The following is an 11,221-nucleotide window of genomic DNA, read 5'->3' as shown; positions in this document are numbered from 1 at the left end:
CTAGCCTCAGTGATCCTACTCAAAAGAGTAGTAATAAATGGTTGCACATACAATTGGAAGAGTGATTCAAGTAGGTACCACAAGGCACAGTCCTGGCCCCAGTGTTGTTCAACATTTTTTATAAATGATCTTGATAAGGGAACTGAAAGTAAACTAATCAAAACTGCTGACAATGCAAAGCTAGCAGGGATAACTAACAATAGAGAAGACAGAGATAAGCTAGAACAATGGGCATCGATTAATAGAATGGTATTTAACAGGGAGAAATGCAAGATTCTACATCTGGGGAAGAAAAACAAAAATTACATCTACAGAATGAGAGGAATACAACTTAGCAAAAGCACGTGTGAAAAAGACTTGGGTATACTAATAGATCACAGACTGCACATGAGTCAACAGTGTGATGCAGCAGCAAAAAAGGTTAACACAGTTCTGGGATGTATTAAGAAAAGCACAGAGTCTAGATCATGTGAAGTAATTATCCCCCTCTACTCTTCCTTGGTCAGACCTCATCTGGAATACTGTGTCCATTTCTGGGTACCACATTTTAAAAAACACATTTGAAAAACTGGAGCAAATTCAGAGAAAGGCGACCAGGATGGTAAGTGGACTGAAAAGTATGTCCTACAAGGTAAGATTAAAGGATCTGAGAATGTTTAGCTTGCAAAAAAGAAGGCTAAGAGGAGACTTAATAGTGGTCTACAAATATCTGAAGGGATGTAACAGTGTAGAGAGATCATCCTTATTCGCATTTACTTATGGAAACATGTAAAGCAATGGAATTAAACTGAAAGGGAGAAGATACAGATTAGATATTAGAAAAAAACTTTATGACAGTTAGGGTGATCAATGAGTGGAACAGGCTGCCACTAGAGGTGCTGAGTATTTCTTAAATGGAAGTCTTCAAACAGAGGCTGGTTTAGTGAAGCCTGCGATGAGCAGAGGGTTGGACTATATGACCCTGGAGGTCCTTCCCAACGCTAACATTCTATGATTGCTGAAGAGAAAACGGTCACAAAAATCCTATCAAGTTGTGGTAAATGCATTGCTCTTTTATATATAAACCAGCAAATCTGTAACACTGCAGAGCGCAAACCATACTCACCATGATCACAGACACTGCAGCCGTAGTATTATTGTCCTTGGGTAATGAGTTAAAATGCTGCTTTAATTTACCTGTGACGTCAACCTGCATATTATTCCCAAGTGAGGCATCATCCTGTATAAAAGAGTACAGGGCCTATTAATTGGCATGGTAATCACACATACATCAATGTGCATCTTTTTAGTTGACGGAACACTTATTCTGTAGTACATTTTATTTACGGATTTTGGAGTCTTCTTGTCACCCAGCCCATTATTTTAATAATGTCTTGTGTTTGTTGTTTAAGTAATTTGTGTATCAATAAAATAATGTATTTTGCCTTACTCTGTAGCATTGTTTCCTTTTTTGAGGTTCACCAGAAGTTTAGCTTATAAGATTCTGCTCATGGCAGGATGTAACATGCATGTACACTACCGTTCAAAAGTTTGGGGTCACCCAGGCAATTTTGTGCTTTCCATGAAAACTCATACTTTTATTAATCAAGTGAGTTGCCAAATTAATTTAAAATCTAGGCTAAAAAAAAAAAAGATTTTTATTTGAAATAATAATTTTCTCCTTCAAACTTTGCTTTCGTCAAAGAATGCTCCCTTTGCAGCAATTACAGCATTGCAGACCTTTGGCATTCTAGTAGTTAATTTGCTGAGGTAATTTGGAGAAATTTCACCCCATGCTTCCAGAAGCCCCTCCCACAAGTTGATTTGGCTTCATGCACACTTTTTGCATACCATACGGTCAAGCTGCTCCCACAACAGCTCAATGGGGTTGAGATCTGATGACTGTGCTGGCCACTCCATTACAGATAGAATACCAGCTGCCTGCTTCTTCTAAATAGTTCTTGCATAATTGGGAGGTGTGCTTTGGGTCATTGTCCTTTTGTAGGATGAAACTGGCTCCAATCAAGCGCTGTCCACAGGGTATGGCATGGCGTTGCAAAATGTAGTGATAGCCTCCCTTATTTAAAATTCCTTTTACCTTGTACAAATATCCCACTTTACCAGCACCAAAGCAACCCCAGACCATCACATTACCTCCACCATGCTTGACAAATGGCGTCAGGCACTCTTCTAGCATCTTTTCAGTTGTTCTGCGTCTCACAAATGTTCTTCTGTGTGATCCAGACACATCAAACTTGGATTCGTCTGTTCCTAACACTTTTTTCCAATTTTCCTCTGTCCAATATGTGTTCTTTTGCCCATATTAATCTTTTCCTTTTATTAGCCAGTCTCAGATATGGCTTTTTCTTTGCCACTCTGCCCTGAAGGCCAGCATCCCAGAGTCGCCATTTCACTGTAGACATTGACACTGGCGTTCTGCGTGTACTATTTAATGAAGCTGCCAGTTGAGGACATGTGAGGCGTCGATTTCTCAAACTACAGGCTCTAATGTACTTGTCTTGTTGCTCAGTGGTGCAGCGGGGCCTCCCACTTCTCTTTCTACTCTGGTTAGAGCCTGTTTGTGCTCTCCTCTGAAGGGAGTAGTACACGCCGTTGTAGGAAATCTTCAGTTTCTTGGCAACTTCTCGCAAGGAATAGCCTTCATTTCTAAAAAAATGAATAGACTGTCGAGTTTCACACGAAAGTTCTTTTTTTCTGACCATTTTGAGAGTTTAATGGAACCAACAAATGTAATGCTCCAGATTCTCAACTAGCTCAAAGGAAGGTCATGTTTATAGCTTCTCTAATCAGCCAAACTGTTTTCAGCTATGCTTACATACTTGCACAAGGGTTATCAAGGGTATTCTAACCATCCATTAGCCTTCTTACACAGTTAGCAAACGTAAAGTACCATAAGAACACTGGAGTGAAGGTTGTTGGAAATGGGCCTCTATACACCTGTGAACATATTGCATTACAAATCAGATGTTTGCAGCTAGAATAGCCATTTACCACATTAACAATGTATAGAGTGTATTTCTGATTCATTTAATGTTAGCTTCATTGGAAAAAACTGTGCTTTTCTTTCTGTGATAAAACACTCCGGGATCGGCTTTGCTGGGGTCAAAGGTCACGTGCGTTTAAGCATGAAACTCAGGCGCAGAGCTGGGATTCGGGTGTAACTGACCCTGGGTCAGGTTTATTAATGGTGAAAGCAATGCAAAAGGAAATAAAACATAAAACAAATCCTTGCCTGTCCGGCACTAACTAAACAATGGACAACCTAACTACCAACTGGCGGGCTTCTCCCGTCCAGCCAAACCACAGTTGCAGTGGGCACTGCTTTCACTCACGTGTGTCTCTCACACAGACAGGCTCTCTGTGTTCCCAGGCTGAGACACTCACACAACCACCTGGCATCCTTTTATATCCACCTCCCATTATTCATTAGCAAGCAGGTGCGATACTGACCAGACTAGGCCACATAGGAAAGGAATCTGGGCGAGATATACCTGCCCTCATCCACTATTCCCACATGATTCTCACATATCCCCCCCCTCTGCTCAGACCACTCCGGTCGAGCAATGACACCCGCCAAACAGTGCACTCGGGACAGGGCATCTGCATTTCCCATCTGTACCCCTGGGCGGTGCTCCACCGTAAAAGTGTAGGCCTGCAGGGCAAGGAACCACCGGGTCACCCGGCTATTCCGTTCCTTGTTCAAGTGCATCCACTTGAGAGGGGCATGGTCAGTGATCAGCCTGAACTTTCGGCCCACCAGGTAATATTTGAGGGCCTCTAGAGCCCACTTAATGGCGAGGCACTCTTTTTCTACGACTGCATACCTTTGCTCGTGTGTATTCAGCTTCCTGCTGAGATAGAGGACTGGGTGTTCCACTGCGTCCCTCACTTGTGACAGTACGGCCCCGGTACCGGTATCAGAGGCATCCGTTTGTACCACAAACTCGCTGCGGAAGTCCGGAGTCACCAGTACGGGCTGAGAGCAAAGTGCCTGTTTTAGGCTATGGAAGGCTTCTTCAGCCGCTAAACTCCATTTAATCATGACGGAGTCTTTCCCTTTTGTAAGATCCGTCAGGGGGGTAGCGATGGCTGCAAAATTGGGTATGAACCGGCGATAATAGCCGGCGATCCCCAGGAAGGCTTGCACCTGCTTCTTGTTGACAGGTTGTGGCCAGTCCTGAACCGCCTGAATCTTATCAACCTGGGGTTTAACAACACCCCTCCCAATTACATACCCCAAATACCGGGCTTCTTTTAGCCTGATGTGACATTTCTTGGGGTTCGCGGTTAGCCCTGCCTCCCACAGGTCGTCAATCACAGCTTGTACTTTCTGGAGATGAGTCTCCCAGTCGAAGCTGTAAATGACAATGTCATCCAAATAGGCCGAAGCGTACCGCCTATGTGGCCTCAGTACTCGATCCATCAGTCTCTGTAAGGTCGCCGGTGCCCCGTGCAGTCCAAACGGCATATACACATACTGAAATAAACCTTCCGGCGTAGCAAATGCCGTCTTTTCTCTGGCAGCCTCAGCCAGAGGGATCTGCCAATACCCCTTTGTTAGATCTAGGGTCATAATATACCGGGCTTTTCCTAACCGATCTATTAACTCGTCGACCCGGGGCATAGGATAGGCATCAAATTTTGAGACCGCATTCAGTTTCCTGAAGTCATTGCAGAACCGGATGGTGCCGTCCGGTTTAGGAATTAGCACAATCGGGCTGGACCACGCACTGTGCGATTCCTCAATGACTCCTAACTCTAACATTGCCTTCACTTCTCGGGAAACGGCTTCACGGCGCGCTTCCGGGATTCGATAGGGCTTTACGTGAACTGTGACACCAGGTTCCGTTACGATGTCATGTTTCATTAGCATAGTCTGCCCGGGTTTTTCTGAGAAAAACTTTTGGTTGTGAAGTAGAAACTGCCTGACCTCAGTCTTTTGCCGCTCCGAGAGTGTCTCTGCAACCTGTACCTCCGGTACGGTATGCGAGCAGACAGGACGGGCCAGCTCCGCTGACAAGGCAGACCGATCCTTCCAGGGCTTTATCAGATTTACATGATAAATCTGTTCAGGTTTCCGTTTACCTGCCTGGTATACTTTGTAGTTTACTTCACCAACTCTTTCCTTGATCTCAAAGGGGCCCTGCCACTTTGCCAGGAACTTACTGTCCACAGTGGGGACCAGGATCAACACCCTATCTCCGGGTGCAAACGTACGGATCTTGGCGCCCCTATCATAGATTCTTTTTTGGGCTCCTTGAGCCTGTATCATGTGTTCTTTGACGATAGGCATAACAGCCGCAATACGGTCCTGCATTTGTGTGACGTGATCTATCACTGTTTTAAACGGAGTGACCTGACCCTCCCAGGTTTCTTTTGCAACGTCTAACAGTCCGCGAGGACGTCGGGCGTACAATAACTAGAAAGGCGAGAATCCCGTGGAAGACTGGGGTACTTCCCTGATGGCAAAAAGCAAATACGGAAGTAAATAGTCCCAGTTCTTCCCATCCTTGTCTATCACCTTTCTCAGCATCTGCTTCAGAGTTTTATTGAACCGTTCGACCAACCCGTCTGTTTGAGGGTGATACACGGATGTGCGTAACGGTTTGATTTGTAACAATCGGCAGAGCTCCTTCATTACCCTGGACATAAAGGGGGTCCCCTGGTCGGTGAGTATCTGTTTTGGTATACCGACCCGACTAAACACATGCACCAGTTCCTTGGCAATCGTCTCGGTGGCCGTCTTACACAAAGGGATGGCCTCCGGGTAACGAGTGGCATAATCCAAGATGACCAGGATATGTTGGTGTCCACGTGCAGACCGTGGAAGGGGCCCAACTAAATCCATCCCAATCCTCTCAAACGGGACTTCAATAATAGGTAGGGGTACCAAAGGGCTACAGAACCGGGGCTTAGGTGCAGAGGCTTGGCAGTCAGGACAAGACTCACAATATACTCGAATATCGTGATGCATGCCTGGCCAAACAAAGCAGTGTAATATCCTTTCAGTGGTTTTCTGGACTCCCAGGTGACCTCCCATCACATGTCCGTGGGCCAGGTCCAGCACCAGCCGCCAGTAGGGTTTTGGCACGACTAATAGTTGCACCGTATCTTCCCCCTTTTTCTCTATCTGATAGAGTAAATCATTCTCCAGAACCATGTAAGGATATGCCAGCCTAGAGCCAGGTTCTACGGGTACCCCATTTATCACTTTTACATTTGTCCTAGCCTGAGAAAGGGTAGGATCCTTTATTTGCTCGCTTTGGAAGTCATCTTTCTGAACTTCTAAATCCGGCAAACGGGGAGGTGGACGGCAGTCGGCCTCCTCCTCTTCCCCGGTCTCCTCCGTATCACCCGCCATGACTGAAAACGGGAACTGCAGGTCATTTCCCGCAGACTCTTCCACAGAGTCTTCCGGGGAGACCTCTTCCAGGGGTTCGGGACCCACACGCGCCCTGGGAGAAGAATCATGTACACTATTACCCTGGGGTATCAACTGATTCTCCCACAATTGCCAGAAGTGGGGAAAATCCCGGCCCAGGATAACATCATGCAATAACGCCGGGACGAGTCCCACTTTATGTTGCACAGACCCATAGGAAGTAGTAATGCATATGACCGTGGTGAGGGACGAACAGGTGTCTCCATGCACACACGTTACAGAAAATTTGTCTGATGGTCCAGTCGGGGCTGACACCAGACTGGCCTTCACCAGAGTCACCACACTTCCCGAGTCTAACAACGCCACCACCTTTTTGCCATCAACAGTTAAATCACACAAGTGTTTTTCCACATCCTTTTGACCGGCATTCACACTCACTACCCGTGCAACCATAGACATGCGGTTTTTAGAGTCTGTGAGGTCGCACTGCATGGGTTCAGTAGTGACCGGACAGTTCGCAGCAATATGTCCCATCTCTTGGCAGCGGAAACACCTAACGGGCCCCTTGCTTAGACCATAGTTCGTTACTCTCGGCCTCGCCGTGCGGGCAGTCCCGTTTTCCTCCCCCACTGTCTTAGGGATTTTTCCTTCTCCCCTACTCCCTGGAACAGTCTTACCGGTTCCACGTGGAGATGATGAAGAACGAGGTGGGGTAGCGTCGTCTCGGAGTCCTTCCGCCACGGAGTAACGTTCAACCAGATCCACCAGTTGATCTGCCGTCGTAGGATTTCCATGGCTTACCCACTTCCTCAGGGCTGGCGGTAGAGCTCTCAGGTACTTGTCCATGACGACTCTTTGGATTATCTCTGGCGCTGTCAGCACCTCGGGTTGTAGCCACTTCTTCGTCACGTGGATCATGTCGAACATCTGTGACCGCGGTGGTTTATCCGGCTGATAAGTCCATTGATGCACTCTCTGTGCACGGACAGCGGTCGTCACTCCCAGCCGGGCCAAGATCTCGGCTTTCAATTTGTCAAAGTCCTACGCGGCTTCAGGCTCTAAGTCATAATAAGCCTTTTGGGCCTCACCGGAAAGAAACGGGGCAATCAGGCCGGCCCATCGTGCCTTCGGCCATTTTTCTCGCACCGCCGTCCGTTCAAACGTGGTCAGGTATGCCTCGACGTCATCTTTGGTCGTCATTTTCTGCCAGTACCGACTCACGTGAATCACTCTCGACTCGGCTTCCAGGTTAAGCTCAGGTAAGCTTGCCAAGCGCTGCGCCACCTGCTGGAGAAGCGAACGATCGGTAACTGTCATGTCCACCAACTCCTTCAGCTGGGCCATCATCACCCGATTAGCTTCTTGCTGGACGGCGGTGGACTGTACCAGCGCTTTCACCACGTCTTCCATGCTCATGCTTGCAACGTGATGCCCGCGTTCTCCACCACAATGTGATAAAACACTCCAGGATCGGCTTTGCTGGGTTCAAAGGTCACGTGCGTTCAGCATGAAACTCAGGCGCAGAGCTGGGATTCCGATGTAACTGACCCTGGGTCAGGTTTATTAATGGTGAAAGCAATGCAAAAGGAAATAAAACATAAAACAAATCCTTGCCTGTCCGGCACTAACTAAACAATGGACAACCTAACTACCAACTGGCGGGCTTCTCCCGTCCAGCCAAACCACAGTTGCAGTGGGCACTGCTTTCACTCACGTGTGTCTCTCACACAGACAGGCTCTCTGTGTTCCCAGGCTGAGACACTCACACAACCACCTGGCATCCTTTTATATCCACCTCCCATTATTCATTAGCAAGCAGGTGCGATACTGACCAGACTAGGCCACATAGGAAAGGAATCTGGGCGAGATATACCCGCCCTCATCCACTATTCCCACATGATTCTCACATTTCAAAAATAAGGAAATTTCTAAGTGACCCTAAACTTTTGAACGGTAGTGTATATATGGGACACTGATGCCTTTGTTAAGCCCCCCCGCTGCCATAAAAACTCATCAGCACCCTGCGACTGGGATGCAGGGGGCGGGGGAGGGCAATGAACTGACAAAGGGACAATTCATCCTTTGCCAAAGTCCTCTAATGCCTCAATTGCTTTGGCTGCAGCACCTGAGGGGTTACACTGCTGGGATCAGTGTTTATACCGATCATAGTTTCAGCATGCGACTGTCCACATATATCAGCTGGGCTACACAGCTGATCACATAATTACCTGCGCATGATCAGAATATTGCACACTCATCAACATTGAAATTGCAACAATACAAAGGAAAAGTTGTGGAATTAGGGAAATCATGTTAATGATATGCGAATGATGACAAAATGGAAACAAATCTTAGAATGGTAAGGGGTTAAAGAGATATTTCTGCAGCTGATGAGGTATGACTCTGTGGCTTAGAATATGCCGTTTTTTCACAGCAGATATTGGGGTAAGAAAGGATTAGGATTGATGGTTTTAACTCCTTAATGACCGAAGCTTTTTTGTTTTACGTTTTCGCTTTTTGCTCCTCTTCTTCCCAGAGCCATAACTTTTTCTATTTTTCCGTCAATATGGCCATGTCAGGACTTATTTTTTGCGGGACGAGTTGTACTTTTGAACGACACCATTGGCTTTACTATGTTGTGTTTAGATTTTTTGCTAGGTTCACTAAATGCTAAAACTGACCTGCCATTATGATTCTCCAGGTCATTACGAGTTCACAGACACCAAATATGTCTAGGTTCTTTTTTATCTAAGTGGTGAAAAAAAATTCCAAACTTTTCTAAAAAAAAAAATAATGCGCCATTTTCCAAGACCCGTAGCATCTCCATTTTTCGTGATCTCGGGTTGGGTGAGGGCTTATTTTTTTTGTGCGACAAGCTGTCGTTTTTCATGATACCACTTTGGTGCAGATACAATCTTTTCATCACCCGTCATTGCATTTTAATTGAATGTCATGTCGACCAAAAAACGTAAGTCTGTCATTTTGATTTTTTTCTCGCTACTCCGATTAGCGATCAGGTTAATCCTTTTTTATTGATGGATCGGGCAATTCTAAATGCGGCGATACCAAATATGCGTATGTTTGATTTTTTTTATTGTTTTATTTTGAATGGGGCGTAAGGGGGTGATTTGAACGTTTATTTTTTTCATATTTTTAAAAACATTTTTTTTTTACTTTTGGCATGCTTCAATAGCCTCCATGGGAGGTTAGAAGCTGCCACAACTCAATCGCCTCTGCTACATAGAGGCGATGCTCAGATTGCCTATATGAAGCAGATTTACTGCATTGCTATGAGCACCGAACACAGGGTGGCACTCACAGCAATCCGGCATCAACAACACACCGGTGACCCGCGATCACGTGACGCGGGTCACCAGTGAGTACATTTCCGGCCGGATGTCGGGAAGTGCTTGTTAAATGCCGCTGTCAGAGTTTGACAGCAGCATTTAACTAGTTAATAGCCGCATGTGGATCGCGATTACGCCTGTGGCTATTGTGGGCGCATGTCAGCTGTTCAAAACAGCTGACATGTCCCGGCTTTGAGGTGGGCTCAGCGCCGGAGCTCACATCAAAGCGGGAGATACTGCCATCCGACGCACTATTCCGTCCGATTGCAGTAAGGGGTTAAGGACCAGGCCAGTTTTCGTGCTTTCATTTTTTCCTCCCCATATTCCAAGAGCTATACCTTTTTTATTTTTCCTTTGATATAGCGGCTTGTTTTCTGTGGGACGAGTTTTAGTTTTGAATGACATCATCCCGTTTATAATTTGATGTACTGGAAAGTGGAAAAAACATTTCAAAGTGTGGCAAAACTGCAAAATAAAGTGCAATTTACAATTGTTTTATTTTTTTTAATTTTATTTAGGAGTGTTAATTTTAAGGTAAAACTGACCTAGCAATATGATTCTACTGGTCACTACGATTACATAGATACCAAGCATGCATAGTTTTTGTTTTATTTAAGTGGTGGAAAAAAAATGAAAAAAATGTGAAAAAGAAAAAAAATTGTTTTTACTTGTGTCACCACTTTCCAAAAATCATAACAGTTTAAATTTTTGGAAATGGGGCTGTGTGAGGGCTTGATAAGTTTTAATTATTTAGCAAAAAATAGGATAAAAAAGGAGGTAATTGAAGGAAACTTAGCGGGAATTGTTTTCTAGGTTTAGTGTTCCTTTAAGTTTACACAGTATGAACCAACGTTACCATTTACTGTTCATGTGAGTGCCAAATACACAACAGCCAAAGTGGCAACTTTTTCCTTAACTCATAAAGAAGTCCACAATCTGATATAGTACTATAAATTAATTAAAAGTTAAGAAATAAAAAAAACACATTTTTTATCGCTGTTTGTAAACGTCAGATGTATCAAAATAGAACACAGATTAATCTGATAGGTAAAGGACAAAATGAGAAAAAAAATCAGAACACCAGAATTGCAGCCTTTCATCTGCTGCTATAGAAGAAAAAAATGTAATAACAGGCGATCAAAACACCCTATCTACCTCAAAAAATGATATAAAAAAATCCTTCTTAAATGTCCTAGACGATCATCTGTTTCTCGCCTCATATGGTAGAAGCCTCCCCATCTGCCCTGTATACATTAGGACACAAAGTTGCTAAGCCCCAGCCCTAGGCCGTACACCACCCAAAATGATCAGCAGAAGATTAGCCCTTGTGTTCTGGATGAGATTTCTATAAGTCAGTTTGCTTCAGTTACAAATCCTGAAGACAAACAAGCAAACACTGCTGTTTAAGAGTAAAGGTAGTGTCACACTAAGCGATATCGCTAGCAATATCGCTATAACTTGTGACATTATAGCGATATTGCTAGCGACATCG

General features: G+C 45.0%; 1 protein-coding gene across 3 annotated transcripts in view; it reads right to left on the bottom strand.

Moving 5' to 3' along the window:
• The window catches only part of DCLK2 (doublecortin like kinase 2), a 194,529-nt gene that overhangs the window by 28,965 nt on the left and 154,343 nt on the right, over window positions 1-11,221 (bottom strand). For all 3 annotated transcript variants that reach the window (XR_012232380.1, XM_073576250.1, XM_073576251.1), the window contains one exon: window positions 1,106-1,219. Coding sequence is in view for 2 of the 3 variants with exons in the window: in XM_073576250.1 (XP_073432351.1) it covers window positions 1,106-1,219 (114 nt within the window). In the remaining variant the exon portion in view is untranslated. The remainder of the gene's footprint in view (window positions 1-1,105; window positions 1,220-11,221) is intronic.

Source organism: Dendrobates tinctorius, unplaced genomic scaffold, assembly GCF_039654945.1.
Source record: "Dendrobates tinctorius isolate UK_male_01 unplaced genomic scaffold, ASM3965494v1 ptg000008l, whole genome shotgun sequence".
Taxonomy (NCBI): Eukaryota; Metazoa; Chordata; class Amphibia; order Anura; family Dendrobatidae; genus Dendrobates; species Dendrobates tinctorius.
This window is presented reverse-complemented; position numbering and strand designations above follow the sequence as displayed.